We start from the raw sequence: 19,272 nt of genomic DNA on the forward strand, positions 1-19,272 counted from the left end.
GAATGAAGTTCCTAGAATAAGTTTTTAAAAATCTGAGAATTTGTTTTCCAAGGTTCGTTAGTATATGTGAGTATTGTGGGGAAGCATTTTGAAAAATTACTTGAGAATGGTAATTTATTTTATACTAAGTTTCTTAAAGTTGAGCTAGAAGGACTGATTAAATCCTTTGCTTCAGTGAAGCTGCAGATAAGAGTAAGCAGGGTCACCTAAAGATAGATTTACTTAGAGGTTTGGCTGCCTCTCTGGAACTGTTTAGCTTTGAGCAGATTTCCATAAATGGAAAGAGCAACTGGAGAGACCCAGTACCTTGGTTGAGAGTGTGGATGATGTGCAACAGGTGGTAAAACAGTCTCTGGATTTTTTTTTTTTTTTTTTTTTAATTGCTCTCCAAAAGGCTAAGGCTTTAGCATTTGGTAAATTTTGAGATTAATTGATTTTTTTTTTTTCATTTAAAAGTTTCCTGGAAACGGTTTTAAAAGATTCGTATCTTTAGTGTGTAGAACTTGTGAATTTGTAATATAGCTTACGGAATTTATACAAATACTTCCTTCCTTTTAATCTTTTGTAGAGGACATTTTGAGAAAAATCTATCCAATTAGAAACTTACATATTCATGTTTCAGAACTAAGTAGAATGTTCAATATTTTTTAAGTCAGGGTGTGAAATTAATATATCACCTTACAGGGAAATTGGTACTTAATTGGCCAATTTCCCTGTAAGGTCTGTGGGTTGTTCTCAGCTTTAATGTATAAAAGAAATACTTGCATACCTCTTGTATTAAAAATCTGTATTACGAATTATAGCAGATATAAAGATGAATTAAAGATAGTTCCCCCTGACCTCAGGGAACGTATAATCTTACAGGGGTGATAAGAAATTACCATGATTTAGAATTCTTATCTATATGCCAGGCATTGTACATGTTTTTTTATGGGTATCTCCTCACTTAATTCTCACAACTATAGGAGGTAAGTAATACACCTGTTTTGTGCAAGAGGAAACCAGTTTCCTCACAGAGAAATTAAATTGCTGGTCTAGGGTAACATTATAAGTAGCAGAGACTAGGACCCAAGCTGTTGGACTTGAAAAGCCAAACGATTGCTGTATATTTTATTGTTTCACAAGTAATTCAAGCAACAAATCATAAAGTAAGTGCTAAAAGAGTTACAGAAGGCGGCAGAATTAGAAGAGGCTTCATGAAAAAACAAACATAGGAACTTTAAAAACAAATTTCTTGGGTAAAATGCAGAAAAGTTTCTTGAAGTCTTGAAGAGACAAGTTTATTGGGAAGAGAGTTCCCAAGTGTCTGGTGCTATGCACTCACCTAGGAGAGTGTAAGAATCAAACTAATTCATTAAACTAACTTGGAAATACATGTTTCTGACTGTGATTCTGCAAGGTATTGATTTCAGTAGCTTTGTATCACAATACATAATGGACCTCCTAGGACTGTTAATCTACAGCCATCCTCCCCCCACCCCACCTCCAAGTTCGTTTAGTTCTAAAATTGATACAGGGTTCAAATTTCAAGGGTCTTTGTTTTCCTTTGGATAAGATTAAGAAATTTCTCAGTAATTTCTGATCATTCTCAGTTGCTTTATAATCAACATTCGTTTTGCAAAGAGTAGATACTAGATCATTTTTTAAACTATTTCTGTAAATAAATTTTATGGACGAATACTAGAGTTATTCACGAGTTTATTTATTTAGTAATGTATTCTGTGCATTTTTAATTGAGTAAACTTATTTTCCCCCCAGTGGAAGCATCAGTTCATAGCAGTAATGCACACTGTACAGATAAGACAATTGAAGCTGCTGAAGCCCTGCTTCATATGGAATCTCCTACCTGCTTAAGGGATTCAAGAAGTCCCGGTATGTGAATTGTTCTTTATAATAAGCATGTCACATCACTTCACATATCTAAAATGGGTTTCTTCTTAAATACATGGGAATTATTGTTCTCAGGGTTTATTATGCATGAATACCGGTGACAGTAGTACTTAGTTCCCTAGTCTTACATACTTTTTTATAATAAATGATACAGAAAATACCCACTATAGACAGATAAATGTTTGTTAAATTGCTGTTTATATTGTTATGTCTTATTTCCTTAACTGGGTAAATTATAAACCTTTGTAGTCTTTAAGGGACTTAAGGAACCTAAAGGGAATGGCAGATGGGGTGGAGGGATTTGCCTCCCATGACTACTTTCTGGCCTTTATTTAGTGATAAATAGGCAGTAGCTCCAGAGAACCTTCCATGGCGGAGAGAGGAGATAGCTTCTACCATTTCCTCATACTCCTTCAGGCTGGGAGTTTCCTTTTCTTTTGTCCCCCCCCCCCCTTTTTTTCCCCTCATTAAGGCTGCCTTTGACAGTCATTGTCCTCTAATTAATGTCCAAGTGTTAATTTGACTTAATAATATTGGCCCTTCTTATTATAAGGATTTATAAATACCAAGAGCAACTATACTTTTTGTTTTGCAACTGTACTTTTTTTTTTTTAAGATTTTACTTATTTATTTGACAGGCAGAGATTACAAGTAGGCTGAGAGGCAGGCAGAGAGAGAGAGGAGGAAGCAGGCTCCCTGCTGAGCAGAGAGCCTGGGCTCGATCCCAGGACTCTGGGATCATGACCTGAGCCAAAGGCAGAGGCTTTAACCCACTGAGCCACCCAGACGCCCTGCAACTGTACTTTTAATTAGAATAAGGAATCCCATGTATTATTCAGGGATGTGAGAAGAAAATTAGGGCATATTGGTCAATGTATTAATCTACAACAGTATTATTAGCCTGTCTCTTAATTGAAATAGAAATATGTCATATTCTGATTATTCATGCATATTGGAAGGAAGCTGGAGCACCATTATTGTATGTAATAGAATACCAAATGGCAGTTTCTGTATACTGCTTTCGACACCCAAAACATCAGGACTGTTACATTAAGTAAAATTTTAAATATTGGAAGATGAGATTCAGTGGGCTTTAATGAGCAGGTTTTCCTTTTCTACATATTTTGAAATGATCTATAGGTGCTTTCTTTTCACTGAAGACACACACATTTATTAAATGTGATTTTTATTGTGTTAATGTGTTAAATGTTTTAAATTTTATAACATGTGGATATATTACCTAGTTAGAGAATAATGCTGGGTATCAGGAAGGAAAGTAATTACTAAAGAACTCACTATGACTCTGATATCTTATTTTCAAATGTTTTCCCAATTGTCAAAATAATTCAAAGTCTTCTATAGGAGTTTGAAAGTACTTAAAAATATGAAGAAGGGAGGTGATTCCTCATAATCCCCACATGGATTACAGGATTAACTTCCTTCAAGCTGATTTTCTTTGCATTTATTTCCTTACATACTTTAGATTGTATTGCATATTCAGCAAATTAACTTAGGCTCTTACCCTGCTCTGATAAATTGTTAAGAAACCTCACCTCTACTAAATATTGAATTGTCCGCATGAAGAAGTATTGATGGGGGTGGGAAATTTTAATTTTTTGACTTTTTTTTATAGTGGAAGTGTTTGTCCCTCCTTGTGTATCAACTCCAGAATTTATCCATGCTGCTATGAGGCCAGATGTCATTACAGAAACTGTAGTGGAGGTGTCAACTGAAGAATCGGAACCAATGGATACCTCTCCTATTCCGACATCACCAGATAGCCATGAACCAATGAAAAAGAAAAAAGGTAGAATATATTTATAAATTTATGGAAAAGTGGGTGAAATTTTTTCTGGTTATTTTTTTTTCCCCCGTCAAGGGGCATAGGAAAATACATGCTATAGATTTATGATTGATGTTATCTTTACCTAGGTATTCTCAAAGAATCAACAAAGAATCTTCCCACTCTTTTATGGGCATTAAAATCAAAAGCCCAATATTATTTTCTTCTTATATCTTCTGTCTTAAAACACCAGTATTGCCAATAGGGACTTTTAAGTGGAATAAACTCACTAGTGGGTAAAGAGCATTTCCATTTACTATTTATTTGACTCCTGCTGAAACTTCTCACTCCTGATGGGTGAGGCCCCACACACCTCTGACATCCCTAGAAGAGGGGCAGGAAGTGGGTCCTTTTCCTGTTTGAATCAGGGGTAAAACTTGAAAGAAATTAAATTCTTTATAAATGGTACTCATCTAATTCCGCTTTCTTCTGTATTTTTTTCTTCACATTTTATAGTAGGAAAAGCAAAAATAAGAAAACTTGTGTTAGAAATAATGGTATTTTCTTTCATTTATTAGAGGTATTTCAGATTGCTGTGATGTTGGTGTGTCTGTGCTTATTACTGTGAGGGACACAGTGAAGAATGAGATTGAGTTCCTTCCTCATGTAATAGATTACATGTATCTTGCGAGAGGTATGATTGAAAGAATAGAAGGAAGAATTACTTCCTGCTGTTTAAATGTTTAAAGACAAAAGGCATACATATAAGTAGCCCTGATTACCCACTTCCCCACTGTAACCTTTGACTGGATTTATTTGATAGGAGCTATTACAAAACACAAATTTTTTAGATTTATTTTTTAAGGAAGAGGGAGAGCACACGTGCACATGTGCACACGAGCAGGGGGTGGGGGCAGAGGGAGAAAGAATCTTTTTTTTTTTTTTTTTAAGATTTTATTTATTTATTTGACAGAGATCACAAGTAGGCAGAGAGGCAGGCAGAGAGAGGGGTGAAAGCAGGCTCCCTGTGGAGCAGAGAGCCCGACATGGGGCTCGATCCCAGGATCCTGAGATCATCACCCAAGCCGAAGGCAGGGGCTTTAACCCACTGAGTCACCCAGGTGCCCCAGAAAGAGAATCATAAGCAGACTCTGTGCCCGATGCAGGGCTCAGTCTCATGATCCTAAGATCAAGACCCTGGCCGAAATCAGGAGTCAGACACTTAACCAAATGACCCATCGATGTGCCCCAAGAAATTTTTAGATCTGAAAGAAGAGGGAAAAAACCATGAAAAGCAGATGAATAGGTTCATCTGCCTATGGGATGTTGGTATGATAGAAACCAGAAGATTGCCAATTTAATATTAATTTTATATATTTGAGAATAGATTATCTTAATGACCATTTAAAAATTATATATAATGTATATGTAAATATATATGCTTAAGTTCATTTGGGACATACAAAGTTAGGTAGGTTATTTTTGAATAGCAGAGCCTTCTTTTTATTTCCAGAGCTTCTAACATACTAGTGGTTGTTGTGAATCTGCAAGAGAAGGTAACATGCAGTGTTCTAAAAGTAACCTTGACTGTAGAACGTTGTTTACTACTTATAAATAAACTATTTCTTAAGTACAATTTGGGAAGTACTGCTTTATATAAAAATAAGCCTTTTTGGACTAACATTTCTATGAAGTTTTTTGTTTTTGTTTTTTTCATTTGTATTCTTAGTATTACTTAAATTGAGAAATTAATCTCTGTTCTAATAAGGAAATCAGCGAACTTTCCCTTTTAATTTTTGCCAGAGCACACATCTTCTTGATTAGTTACCATAATGAAATCCTGGAATATAATGGCTGTGTATTTAGAAATAAAACGCTTTGATTTTTAGGTCTTTATTTAGCTCTAAATAATCCTTGCTAATGAAGACCAGAGTGACATTAGAAACCCAGATGTATGACAGTCACCAGATAAGTAATAATGTATTTAATCTGCAAATTATAATATACTTGACTATTCCTAGCCTTTCTGGAGGCTTCACCTCATCTGCCAGCATTCTTTTATCAGTGCTGAGGATTGAAAACAACGCATTTCAGCCTTATACCTTCTTTAGTATAAGTATTGCTTTTCTGTTCATTGTGGATGCTAAGTCTTTCTGGGAGAGCCCTTTTGGTAGAAGTGAAGAGAAGCAAAAGGAAGGGCACACTTTTTAGACATATAAAATAGTTAATTAATTGAAAGATTTTCTTTTATTCTTATAATGTACCGCACGTTGAAGTGGGGGAATTTGAACACTTATGCTTAAATTCTGGTGAATGGATTGGCTCAGAGCAGTAGAGTGTTTAAAATAATATCTCTTACTTTTCCTCATTTGAGCTCAAAGGGCTTCGCAGATAATCAGATCCTCTGCAATAGGTAGGTAAAGTTTTTTCTAACAATCTTGTAGAACAGAAAAAAAGTTTGTACTAGAATTTGTTTCCATTGCTGCATTGTTGGAAGAGGTTAGCAAATTGAGGCTCTGACCAAGTAAATAATAGGTTGGGTAGTACCTGACTTGCTCTATACACTGAAATTGCTGCCAACTAACTGCTGTAATTTAAAATTGCAGAAGTGCTTTTAATGATCCTTTTCAGTGCAACTTTCTATATACACTGAGTGTATTAATCCACAAATTAGTGTTCAGTTTCATGAATAAATGTGTTATCAAAGAGTCTGCTAATCATGCTTCTGGTATTTTTTTCCCGTTTTCAATGTATGGTTTCAATCTTTTTTTTTTTTCAGTTGGCCGTAAACCAAAGACCCAGCAATCACCAATTTCCAATGGGTCTCCTGAGTTAGGTATAAAGAAGAAGCCCAGAGAAGGAAAAGGTAATTTGGGGAGGGCTATTTGGGAGGTGAGATGACTCCCCCCGCCCCCTCGTGGACATTTGTAAGAAAATGATTTCTAGTACTCGAACAGATGGAAGTACTGTCTTTGGTAATAGGCCTCAATCAGGAATATCTGAGCGTTGCCTGGGGAGCTTTTTCCTAGTTCCTACCCACTGAGATTCTATAGCCATAGATACTCTATAGGGGTGTAAAAGGCAGTAGGGATTTGTGTTTGGAAAGGTCATCTAAAGTGCTTTCTGATGCACAGCCTTCTTAAGAGCCATTGTTCTTAGGCGAGGTATGTATGTGTAAGAGCACTCATCCTAGAGCCGCTCAGAATTGAAGGGGTTGGGTTTATAACTAAGACTTACTTCTGATACATAATTTCTTAACTGATAGAATGCAAGAACTCTTAAGGCAAGCTGAATTTTATTTCCTAATCAACCAATTCCAGTCATGTCAGGAATTAGAACAAAAACACAATTTTGCTTTAGAATTTGTATACTTTCCTTAAAAACAAAAATTAATGATAAGCCTCCTACATTCTGCACTCTGGTTGGATGATTTCAGGTAATATTTTAGTTACGGTTTTAGGTGTGTTCTGATAATCTGTAACCAGAATTTTATCACTTTCATGAATGTTTTCAGACCAATATTTAATAGTTGGATCCATTTTGGAATAATATATTCAAAACTTCAACAGGTGGTCTTAACATCTAATTTTAAATAAAGCAAAAATGAAACCTTTAGTAAAAAAAGAATATTTTTCTCCAATAAGGCTACCAACAAATTTAGAACAAAAAATTCAGTAACATTGAATTGTTACTTACTCAGAAACTGAGAAATTGAATTTGGGACAGAAGGATACTTCTCATCTTTGTCTTTGGTCATTTTACATTTCTAACATCTTAGGTTTTGTCTTTTATGTTGAAAACTTTAAAACCGGGGCACCGGGTGGCACAGTTGGTTAAGCGTTTAGCTCAAGTTGTGATCTCAGGGTTCTGGGATCGAGTCCCACATTGGGTTCCCTGCTCAGCAGGGAATCTGCTGCTCCCTCTCCCTCTGTTGCTCCCTCCCCCACTTGTGCTCTCTCTTGCTATCTTTAATAAATAAATGAAATCTTTAAAAAAAATTTAAAAAAACTTTAAAACTTACATAATAGTAAATATTAAAAAGCTAAACCATAAATATACAATTATTACTGTTTTTTAAAATCCCATCATCAGTGTACTCAAAGTGTATTCTTTTGTACTCAAAGATCTGATACTTAACAGTGGAGGAAAAACTTTGGGATGACTGTTTTTGCCAGTCAAAATCACCTTTTATTAAAGTTTCAGTCTTTTATTGTCAAACTTGAGGCAACATGTTGAATTGTGAAGATTAAAAATCCAGTTGAGAGCATCTGACTGCCTTAGTCGGTATAGAGCCTCTGATTCTTGATCATGAGGCTATAAGTTCAAGTCCCACATTGGATGTAGGAAGTACTTTAAAATCTTAAAAAAAAAAAAAAATGCAGTGTTTCTTCTATAAAATGGCAATCTAAATGCTGATGTCTATTATATGCTTAGTGAACTACCTTATCTAGTAAAGAAGGCTTCCCTTTCTGAATGTTTTCCTTAAAGTGAGATATAGAACTTTCAGTTTTAACTTGAGGATGGGAACTGGGGTGGAGTGAACACCCAAAGACAACCCGAGGAATGTTGAGTCTCATTCCACAAACACGGATGCTTTCAAATCCCTATTATGTATGTTTAAGGCATTGTTTTTGTTACTCAGAAGTTTCTTCCAGAATTAGCTCACTTTTACTGTGTCCACCCATAGGGCTTGATAATCTTTTGATCACAGAAATGTCCCAATTAAACATCTTAATGTAGTTGAAAGTTACATAAAGAGTTTTTACAAAATACTGATGCTGATGCAGTGGGATTTCAGAGATGCAGACAGAACATTGTAAAGTTGAAGGTTCATCTTCTTAGGTCAAGAGATGCACACTGGTCTCAACTATGGCTTAGTAAATTTGTTGAATTTTCAGAGAATTCAGAATGAAAATGAAATGCCTGAGGAAGAGCTTCAGCATTTAGACTCAGTAGCAGTAGCTTAGTTCGGAAGCTTCCTACTCTTAGAGGTCCTTCTCACAAAGCCTGTAATTTGGATCTAGATTTGATGATAGTAAAGAGATAGTGAGCAGGAGCCTAGAGATGACCTGGTGACTCAGTGGTGGTGTATATATTCTAATTTTCTCCTTCTCAGGGTTCTTTTCTCTTCTTTCATCAGTTTAAGAATCTCTGGCCCTAGAGGCTTTATACAAAGGGAATAAAAGAAAAACAGCATTCTGAAAATTTCAGCCTGATCTCCCCATAACCACTGTCCACTACTTGCCCATCTTCCACTCTCCGAAGGGAATGAAAAGAGTCATGCTTTCTCTTTTTGGGATGAAGTTCCTTATCTGAATCCCAGATTTGCTCTTTTCCTCTATGTAAATCTTAGTCATCTTCCATGTTTTCCCATTTTAGCAATCCATTGTTTTTATTCCTAAAATCCCATTTTCTGTCATTCATTTGGAATATAATTATGCATTACCTTGTGATACGTCATTTCACAAACTATTACTTCTTTTTTGTATTGTTAACTTGTCATTAACTTTTCTTTTCCCTTCCCAACTAAATTGTAAATTCTTTGAAGCAGGTACCAAGTTTTAAATGCTCTTCTGTATCCTCTACAACACTTAAAGAGCAGTAGTGTATGATGAATAATTATGTTATTCTGCAGAAATAGCTCATTTTCAAATTTTGCTAGTCATGTCATCATATATGTTATATATAGTTAGCATTTGATGAATACTGGACTAGTTAAAGGAATTCCCATGTTACTTTTTAGTGTTTCTATGTAAGGAGTTGGTATTTTAAGACTGAAGCACAAATGTATTTACTCAACTGTTCATATATAATGAAATCCCAATACATAGCTTATCTTCACGATATTGGGTATGGTCAGAAGGAGATTAGGAATTTAAAAAACAAAACAAAACCTGTTTTTAGAGGAAAGTAGGTCTCATTGATCATCAAATCCAAACTGACTAGTAGACGTCCAGAAGATAAGGAAGAGATAATGTTTAAAGGGTCATGGGTAATTTGTACTTTATAAAATATGTACTTCAGAGTTCCTGCATAAAGGTGAATCAAAGGAAATATATCAAAGAAAAATATGTTTCAGGGTGCCTGGCTGTCTCATTCAGTGGCGCATACAACTCTTGATCTCAGGGTTGTGGGTTCCAGCCCTGTGTTGGGTGTGGAGTTTACGTAGAAAGATAAAATCTTAAAAATTTTGCACATTTTACTCTGTATTGCTTGCCTTTTCAACAATTAAGTGCCTCTTGATGAATTTTGATCATAGAATTGGGGCTTATCATATAATAAACATACTGGTGCAAATAAATTTATTCGTGGTTTAGATCTATGTAATTAATAAACTGGATTCTGTTTAATTCAGATTCACTTAGTACTATGCATTATGCCTTTGCCTTGCCTCTACTGAACTCAAAATTTAGGATAGGGTGATGTATAATAGTCTAAAATCCAGGACCTTTATTAGTATCATAGCAGTAAACATAAATAGGATATTACTTTTGAAAACCAAACAGGTATGTTAAGGATAATGTTATAATGAAATGCAGTGTATCTATAACTTACTAGGCAACACAGTTTGACAGTGTATAAATGATTACTCATATAGTCAAGTACTTAGTGACAGACTTTTAGGACATTTTACAGTAGTTACTGAATTTTTGTCCAGGATAAATAAGTATTTGCCTTTTTTGATCAAGGGTGTGAGTGAAGACAGAGGCAGAGAGGGAGAGGGAAAGAGAGAGAATCTTAAGCAGGCTCCATGCCTTACATTGGGCTCGATCTTATGACCTTGAGCAGAAAACAAGAGTTGGACACTTAATTGGCTGAGCCACTGAAGTGCCCCTAAATATTTGCTTTTAATTATGTATTTAATTATATCAATGAATTTTTAATCGATGTCTTATTATTTTTTTCAAAGGAAACACAACCTACTTGTGGGAGTTTCTTTTAGATCTACTTCAAGATAAAAATACTTGTCCTCGGTATATTAAGTGGACTCAGAGAGAAAAAGGCATATTCAAGCTTGTGGATTCAAAGGCTGTCTCTAAACTTTGGGGAAAGCATAAGAACAAGCCAGATATGAACTATGAAACTATGGGACGAGCTCTGAGGTAGGAACACAAGAGAATGAATTATTGAATAAAACCTGTATACCTCTGTATTGTTTATTACTTGTTTAAAGAGAATCTCTAAACCCCCCCTTTTATAAGTTTTAATTTGGTGGGATATTCTAGAGGAGTTTCTTAGGTTTGGAGGTAGATGGAGAAGAAAGATTTTGGTCTCGATGTCTGAAATTTCAGCAGCTCCAAGGTCATCACTGGAAACCCATTTTTGCAGAAAAATGTGCTTTTGCACTTAGGACTATTCCTTGAAGACCTTTAAAGAAATTAAACCCAAATGAAATACGGTTTCTAATACAGGTTTTTAGTTCCTATGAATTTGTTATAATGGATTTATCTTAATATGAAGTTTTCTCTTAAGTTTTGTCATTTGAGAAACCTACAAAACTTTGCAGTATACATGGCTTTTTCTAATTAGCGGTGTTCGTAAATGGACATGTAGTTTTTATGACAGTATTCACGTGTCCCACAGATTTCTCTCGACTAAGCACTGCTTAAGTAATTTTTCCACATACCGTCAGATTGTTTTTATAACCTGTGTAAATCACAGTTGCATTTTTACTGATGCCATAAGATACAGTAAAATATTTGGTATTAGGTTGAATTACTTCCTTTAAGAAAGAGAACTTGTAGCTATTTTGGAAACCCAAAGGTTAAAGGACCTGTGACACCAGATTCCAATTTCATTCTTATCCAAATTCTTAGCCTTTTAAACAGTCTCCAGCCAGTAAGAGCTCCTTCTCCTCTCTAACAGGAATAAGTGAATGTTTCTGTTAGTATCCATTCAACATAGTGTTTTGGGGGGGCAAAAAAATGTAATATAATTGATTCATTTAGTACTGTTTCCATTACAGATACTATTACCAAAGGGGTATTCTTGCAAAGGTTGAAGGACAGAGGCTTGTATATCAGTTCAAGTATATGCCCAAAAACATAGTAGTCATAGATGACGACAAAAGTGAAACTTGTAATGAAGATTTAGCAGCAGCTACTGATGAAAAATCATTAGAACGAGTGTCACTGTCTGCAGAGAGTCTCCTGAAAGCAGCAACCTCTGTTCGTGGTGGAAAAACCTCATCTCTGAACTGCTCCAGGACAGAGAAGGGTGTAGCTAGAGTTGTGAACATCACCTCCCCTGGTCATGATACTCCATCCAGGTCTCCTACTACTACCACATCTGTGTCAGCAACAGCAGCACCAAGGTCAGTGAAGGAAACCATGTCCCTTTTTTAACGTTAGCAGCCTAAGAATCCACTGTCCTCAAGACTCCGAAAAGTGCTTGATCTTTTAAGTCTATTTTATTGTTACAGTAGAGGTCTCAACTAACCTGAATTGTTTTCTTATGGTTTTATAGATGGAACTTAATGTGGGCCTGTTTTAAAAATATATTTCGTGGCATTTCATATACCTGTAAAATTTGGGAGCATTAGTTTTGTACATTATAGGTTTGCATTCATCCTTTTGCCTAAGAAACCTATTATCTAACTTAACATTCAATCAATTTTTTTTTGAATCTACTAGGACAGTTCGTGTGGCAATGCAAGTACCTGTTGTAATGACATCGTTGGGTCAGAAAATCTCGACTGTGGCAGTTCAGTCAGTTAATGCAGGTGCACCGTTAATAACCAGCACTAGTCCAACAACGGCAACCTCTCCAAAGGTAGTTATTCAGACAATCCCTACTGTGATGCCAGCCTCTTCTGAAAATGGAGACAAAATCACCATGCAGCCTGCCAAAATTATTACCATCCCAGCTACACAACTTGCACAGTGTCAACTGCAGACAAAGTCCAATCTGACTGGATCGGGAAGCATTAACATTGTTGGAACCCCGCTGGCTGTGAGAGCACTTACCCCCGTTTCTATAGCCCACGGTACACCTGTAATGAGACTATCAGTGCCTACTCAGCAGGCGTCTGGCCAGACTCCTCCGCGAGTTATCAGTGCGGTCATAAAAGGGCCAGAGGTAAAATCAGAAGCAGTGGCAAAAAAGCAGGAACACGACGTGAAAACTTTGCAGCTGGTACAAGAAGAAAAGCCAGCAGATGGAAATAAGACAGTGACCCACGTAGTGGTTGTCAGCGCGCCTTCAGCTATTGCCCTTCCTGTAACTATGAAAACGGAAGGACTAGTGACATGTGAGAAATAAGACAGCAGCTCTACCAGGGACTTTAGACGTAATGTTAGTGATAGTACTAACATAAATATTTGCAAGGGAGGTCATCAAGCAAAGTCAAAAGACTTTAAAACCTTTTTAATGCATATAAGAAAACAATCAGACTTACTGGAAATAAATTACCTATCCCATGTTTCAGTGGGAAATGAACTACGTACGGAGATGCTGACAGAAAACTGCCTCTTACAGTAGGAAACAACTGAACCCGTCAGTAAGGAAAAGGATTGAAAGGGACCAAGCAACTCACTACAATATCAAGTTACACTAAGACTTGGAACACTAACATTCTGTAAGAGGTTATATAGTTTTCAGTGGGGAGGGGTTGGGATGGGTGATCTCATTGTTACATATAGCAATTTTTGATGCATTTTATATGCATACCAGCAATTATTACTGTGTTCACACAGAACTCACTTAACTGGTGCTATGTGAAGACTGCTAATATAGGTATTTTAGAATGTGAATTGAAAATGGATCCAAAAGCTTTTCAGAAAGAGGATAGCAAAAAAGATCTAGTGCGATTTTTTTTTATATCATATAGCTTAAGCTGATTTAAAACAAAGGCCTTAGACTAATTTTCAGTTTTCTTTATTGAAATAAGCTAATGGCTTGTTTGTGTAAAGCTTTTTTATTAAAAAAAAATTTTAAAAATCTTGTACCTAGCACAGTATTGTTATAGAATTTACATGTAACATTTTATATGGTAGTTTAAGTCTGTCAGTTTCTTAATTGTGGACAAATTAACAGTTGGCTCTGGCCTTCTGCTGTATCCTGCCTGTGTCACTCACTTAGCCCTGGCGTCTGTGCAGACATAGCAGTTTCAGTTCTACTGTCACTTCGAAGTTCAGGCTCAGCATGAATTTTTGTCAGGTAGCTCTAATACCTGGTGTTTTTGTTTGTTTGTTTTCTTCCTTCCTTTGTTTTTTTTTGTTTTTTTTTTTTAGTTGAAGTTTAAGAGGGAAAGTACCAGTGTTCAGATTTGAACTATAATAGTTTGTATATTCAACATTTGAAGTATATTCTATTTTGTTGTACTCTTGTTTCAAAGTGTATTCAAGTAGGTTTTCTGAAATATAGAAATGAAATTTATGTTGTGTTTTGGTCTCTGGTGATATTTATAACAATATTCAAAAGCTAGTATAGAGACACAGTTTTAGTTAAGTATAGAAGTCTTATTTCTCCTTCCCAATACTGTGTGAAGAACTTTTCCTTCTGTTTGTTCCATTACATTAATATTTGGCAGATATCTGCATGTTGCCACTTATTTTCTAATTACTATCATGAACTATAATGTTCTACTTACCTTGAGTTTATTATTTTAATTTTGGCCACACTTGTATCTATATTTCAAATCAAACCAATTATTTCTCAAACAGACCTTTTAAGGGTTAAGAAGATCAAGTAATACTCTAGCCCTTTTACAAATTAGGAAATGGAGGTACCAGAGGGATTACAAGAAATTTCCTAATTTCACACCAAATTAGGTCCTGTGACCCCACATCTTAATGCTCTTTCGACTACAAAGAAAAGTTGTCTATTTTTACATCTTTTAGAAATTTAAATAAACTGATACTTAATGTTTTGTGGCCTTCAGTTGTGCATTCAATCAGATACTACTTAGGTCGACAGATTTTTAGAACAGCACCCTTGGTAATTGTTTATCTTTTCCATAAACATAACCTGATGGTACTTTTTAATAAAAGCTCGAAGAAAACTCACTTGATTCTTAGCCCATTTGGGAGTTAAGCTCAAATTCTACTACTCTTAAGACATTTCCTAAATATTTCAGTTTTCTTTGGTACCTAATTGTATATTTCTTTTGCACTATAGTTTCCTTTCTTTAGTCTAATTCCATGGTATTTTTGGAGAGCAAAGAATATATAGCTTATTCCATACCTACACCTTTCCCCAAATGCTGTACTGGACACTCAGACATGTGTTGGTTTTGGTAACATACTTGGTAAGAATCTAAGTCATGTCCTATGGAAGACAGCTAAAGCGACTTAAATTTTGAGTAAAGAATCCCCCCCCCCCGCCACTATATTATTAGTTGGTTCTAACTGGGTTAAGTCAGACCTTCCTAGCTTGCTCTACCACCCTACATAGACATTTCTGTCTCTTTCAGAATAACTATACCTAAGGTCTAGATTTGGAAACATGTACACAGTATATACCAGATCAGTGTTTTGCTGATTAAAATTATCAGTGGTATGGCTTTTTAATCTCAATCCTTTAAATCTGTAAACCACTATAACTTTTTCTGTGTACAGTATATAGGAGAAGAACCTTCTAACAATGGCTTGATGCCCCTATGTAGTCCAGCCTTACTAGGGCTTTTGAACAATAATTAGCAGTCTGTCCATTTATTCTTTAGGTCTTCTTCCAGTAACAATTCCAGCCGTACTACCCTGCTTAACCAAATGACCAGTAAACCTCTTTTATAGAGAACATGGAGGTCCAGAGCTGTACTCCCTCCATTTCTGGACCCTTTGCTTTAAGAGCATCTACTTACTCTGGCATCCATCCTTACCCATCTGTTTCAGGAAGGAGGCAGGTGGGTCTTCCTCCTGTACTCCGCCCTCTTTTCATACCTGCTTGTTCTCCTTGTTCCAACAAGTTTTACAGTCTATTGCTCTCTTTGGTAGCTGAATTCTGGCTTAAAAGAAACAGTTCTCATTGAGGTCCAACAGTCCAGTAGTAAAATCGACACTTCATTTTTTCATGTGATCTTATGCCTCAGCCTACTTAAAGATTCTTTGGTTTCCCATGACATCCTTCTTCTGGTTTACTTCCTGCCTGACCAGTCTTAGTCTGCTTTGCTCTCCTTCAGCTTCCCGTTTAATGTTAATACTTAGCAAGTTTCTGTCTATGGGTCTCTGACAAATTAATATGTTAAGGATTTAGAATCAGTGCCTGGCACTCTGTTAAGTGTTTACCATCAGGATTTCACGTCAACTTTTAATGGATACATAATTTCATCCATGCCTTTGGTTTTTACTACCAAATGCCTGGAGTTTTAATACTCAGATGGGTTTATCTAATTGCGTATAAATTCCTGATTTCCTCTTTCATGTCCAGTTAAACTCTGTTCTAAAATCTGTTCTTCTTAGCTCAGTAAATGACATTACCAGCAGTCCAATACTCATGCCAGAAGAAATCATTCTAGACACCTTACTTCCTACCTCCAGTCATTCACCAAATCCTATTGATGTGACCTTTTACCATTTTCCCAACCTTTACTTCTGCTTGTCTTCACCAAGCCTCTCTCTGCTCTTTATTTCTCATGCTGTAAGGTGAGAGCATTGTAAAATGTAGATTTCATCACTCCCTTGGAATTGCTTTAAATACTTCAGTGGTAGGGTGCCTGGGTGGCTCAGTCGATTAAGCATCTGCCTTCTGCCAGGTCATGATCCTAGGGGCCTGGGACTGAGTCCCGCATTGGGCTCCCTGCTCAGGCAATGCTCCTTTTTTCTCTCCCTCTGCTTCTCCCCTTGCTTGTGCTCTCTCAAATAAATAAAATTTTTTCAAAATAAATTCTTCAATGGCATCTCTTACTAAAAACATAAAAGTTCAGAGTATAACATTTAAGTCCATTGATCTGGACTCTGCCTACCTTCCTAAGCTGCCCTCCCTTGCTACTTAGTCATCTCTGGGCTACGGACATTCCAGGCACCCATACCTCACTGGGCCATTCCAGCAGATAGCTACTCTCTGGACCACTTTGCTTTCCTCTAGATATGAGTTCACTTTACTGAGTTAGAAGTGACAAAAATAATTTCTGAAATAGGCTTGAAAACGGAGTGGTCCACTTTGAATCCCGAGTCTAAAGACTGAAAAGTACCAAGTATGTGAAGACAAGGGTTATGGGAGAAGAAAAAAGAACCAGCAGTGGAAATGAAGGACTGTTCACAGAGAATTAACAGGACAAATGAGGTAACATTTCCAGATCTGGTGGGCAGTGCTATCAAGTGTAGCAGGAAGGACTAAGCAAATAAAGCTAAAGAAAGGCCAAAGTTTGTTGATACAGGGAAAATAAAGGACAATTCTAGCAGAGGGGTAGCCCTGAAGGCAGAATGTAAGGGATGGAACACCTGGTGCATTTTATCTCTGATCACCGTATATAACAGCTAAACTTCTACACAAAGAACATTTTGGCTTTGGGGTTATTTTCAAAGTATCCTTTGCTCCTTTTATTTGAAATCACCTGGCCTTCTCCAAGGCGCTACACAACACATTGTTTTGGGGAGGCAAGAGTAATAACACTACTTGAATTCCACAGCCATCACTGCAACTTCTCCCTGTATTAGCTTATCCCCTTTCACAATACAAGCACCATGTGGTTTGATTTACCTGTGCTTCAGCCTCTCTTACAATCATGTCCCCTGTAATTAAAACCAGTAGTAGCGGGTAGGAAGTCAGTACACAGTGATGGCCGTCCTAATGAGAATGAGGTTACTATTCGTCCCTTGCAAGCGTGATTTGCCCTTCTGCACCACCCCTCCAGAGCTTTGAAAACCTAAGTGCAGCAGGGAGATGGATTTGATTTTTATCTAGTTCACTTTTTAAGGGACCATAACTATTTTTTTTTTTAATTTTTATTTATCAGAGAGAGAGAGGGGAAGAGAGCGAGCACAGGCAGGCAGAGAGGCAGGCAGAGGCAGAGGGAGAAGCAGGCTCCCTGCTGAGCAAAGAGCCCGATGTGGGACTCGATCCCAGTACGCTAGGATCATAACCTGAGCTGAAGGCAGCTGCCTTACCAACTGAGCCACCCAGGTGTCCCCATAACTATTTTTGAACACTGCAACTCAGCATAAGGCTGAGTTCAGGACTTAAACACAGTATGTTACAACTTCTATAGCGAGAACTTATAAACAGAACATGACCGTTTAATGCAAAATACTCCAGGGGCTCCTCGGTGGCTCAGTTAACCATCCAACTCGGTTCTGGCTCAGGTCATGATCTCGGGTTGTGGGAAGCTCCATGCTTGGCGTGGAGTCTGGTTGTGATTCTCTCTCCCTCTCTTTCTGACCCTCCTTGTGCGCTCTCAAATAAGTAAATCTCAAAAAAAAAAAAAAACCAAAACCCAACCAAACACAAAAAACCCCACAAAATTCCACATCAAAAACAAGACAACTGTAAATAGGCTATAAATCAACAGTTGTCTTCTCCCAAGATAATTGCTTCTTCCCATCCCGTTGTAGTACTATGTCTAACTCTGAGAAAATGTCTATTTTAGAACTTTGATGAAGTGAAACCATCACTGTCATTAACAAGCAAAATACATTTTGAGTGGTAGGACATTCATTCCCTGTAACACAACGGTAATTTTCCTGTCCACTAGAATCAGATCACAATGGGAACGGGAGCCAGGCATTGGTATTTTTAAAAAAATCCCTCTGGGAGATTTCATTGGTGCCATCAAGTTTGGGAACCACGCTGCCATATAGATACAGTCAAGGAGAGCTTTATGTCCACGAAGCTGCATCATAACATAGGCTTTTCTAAAATGTTCAGTGGAAAATGGCAGTTCAAGATGTTAAAATGGGCTTCTGAAAAGCCTTCATACTGTAGATTACATCAATTCTAAAGTCTTGTCCTCATATTTAACATCTCCTTAACTAGGATGAAAGTCCTACAAAACAGTACAGCATGTTCATATGCTTTGTCCCTTTAAGAAATTATTTTGGGAAGCTATATACCAATGCCAACAATGTAACCATTGTTCAAAATACTTTAGAATTGCTTCCTGGAGCAATGCCTAAAATTTAAAACACAACAGGCAAGTTTTTTGCTGAGGAAGATTCTGGTTTTAGAAATAGCCAAGTCATTTGAGGTTAATAAATTGATGTGAATCAAGCTAGGTAATGCCATATTTGGTTCAAAATGAGATGTGGCTATTAAATTCGCACTGATTTTGAGACTTTCATAAAACTGGATATGGAAGCAGTTGCAAAAATTTGCAAAAATATTTAGGCTGTGGCAGCAGAAACTCAAATCGTGTTGAAGTGCCTCAGTTTAATGTTTTTAAGAAACCTTAGAGATTTTCTGGTCTATTGCCTGTATTACAAATAAAGAAACTAAGGTTCGGGAAAAGATGGGCTCCTCACTCTCAGTTCAGCTGGCCAGAGGCAGATCTAAAAAGAGAACTCCTCCTCTGCCTCCTCATTTTGTTTTAGCCTCAACCTGTATTCCCTCCCATCCAAAAAAAAAAAAAAAAAAAAAGGGCAGGTGGGGAATGGAGGTTAGTTTAGGAGTAAGGCTAGTCTAACATGTAATGATCCTTTTTTTAAAAAGATTTTATTTATTCATTT

At 36.7% G+C, this 19,272-nt stretch overlaps 1 protein-coding gene and 1 long non-coding RNA gene across 17 annotated transcripts in view; one reads left to right on the top strand and one right to left on the bottom strand.

The window, feature by feature from the left end:
* Positions 1 to 16,495, top strand: part of ELF2 (E74 like ETS transcription factor 2) — a 103,623-nt gene extending 87,128 nt beyond the window's left edge. For 7 of the 16 annotated variants that reach the window (XM_082727647.1, XM_082727639.1, XM_082727641.1 and 4 more), the window contains 7 exons: positions 1,759 to 1,872; positions 3,524 to 3,697; positions 6,048 to 6,086; positions 6,453 to 6,539; positions 10,584 to 10,776; positions 11,640 to 11,987; positions 12,307 to 16,495. In XM_082727647.1, the coding sequence (XP_082583773.1) occupies positions 1,759 to 1,872; positions 3,524 to 3,697; positions 6,048 to 6,086; positions 6,453 to 6,539; positions 10,584 to 10,776; positions 11,640 to 11,987; positions 12,307 to 12,934 (1,583 nt within the window). In that variant the 3' untranslated portion in view covers positions 12,935 to 16,495. The remainder of the gene's footprint in view (positions 1 to 1,758; positions 1,873 to 3,523; positions 3,698 to 6,047; positions 6,087 to 6,452; positions 6,540 to 10,583; positions 10,777 to 11,639; positions 11,988 to 12,306) is intronic. The other 9 variants (XM_082727650.1, XM_082727646.1, XM_082727642.1 and 6 more) reach the window with 3 other exon arrangements.
* Positions 13,851 to 19,272, bottom strand: LOC309863204. The gene is made up of 2 exons (XR_014310927.1): positions 17,748 to 19,272; positions 13,851 to 17,537 (listed from the first exon to the last, which is right to left on the bottom strand). It is a non-coding gene; the product is annotated as an uncharacterized lncRNA (long non-coding RNA).

This window comes from Mustela nivalis (assembly GCF_964662115.1).
Source record: "Mustela nivalis genome assembly, chromosome: 4".
Lineage (NCBI taxonomy): Eukaryota > Metazoa > Chordata > Mammalia > Carnivora > Mustelidae > Mustela > Mustela nivalis.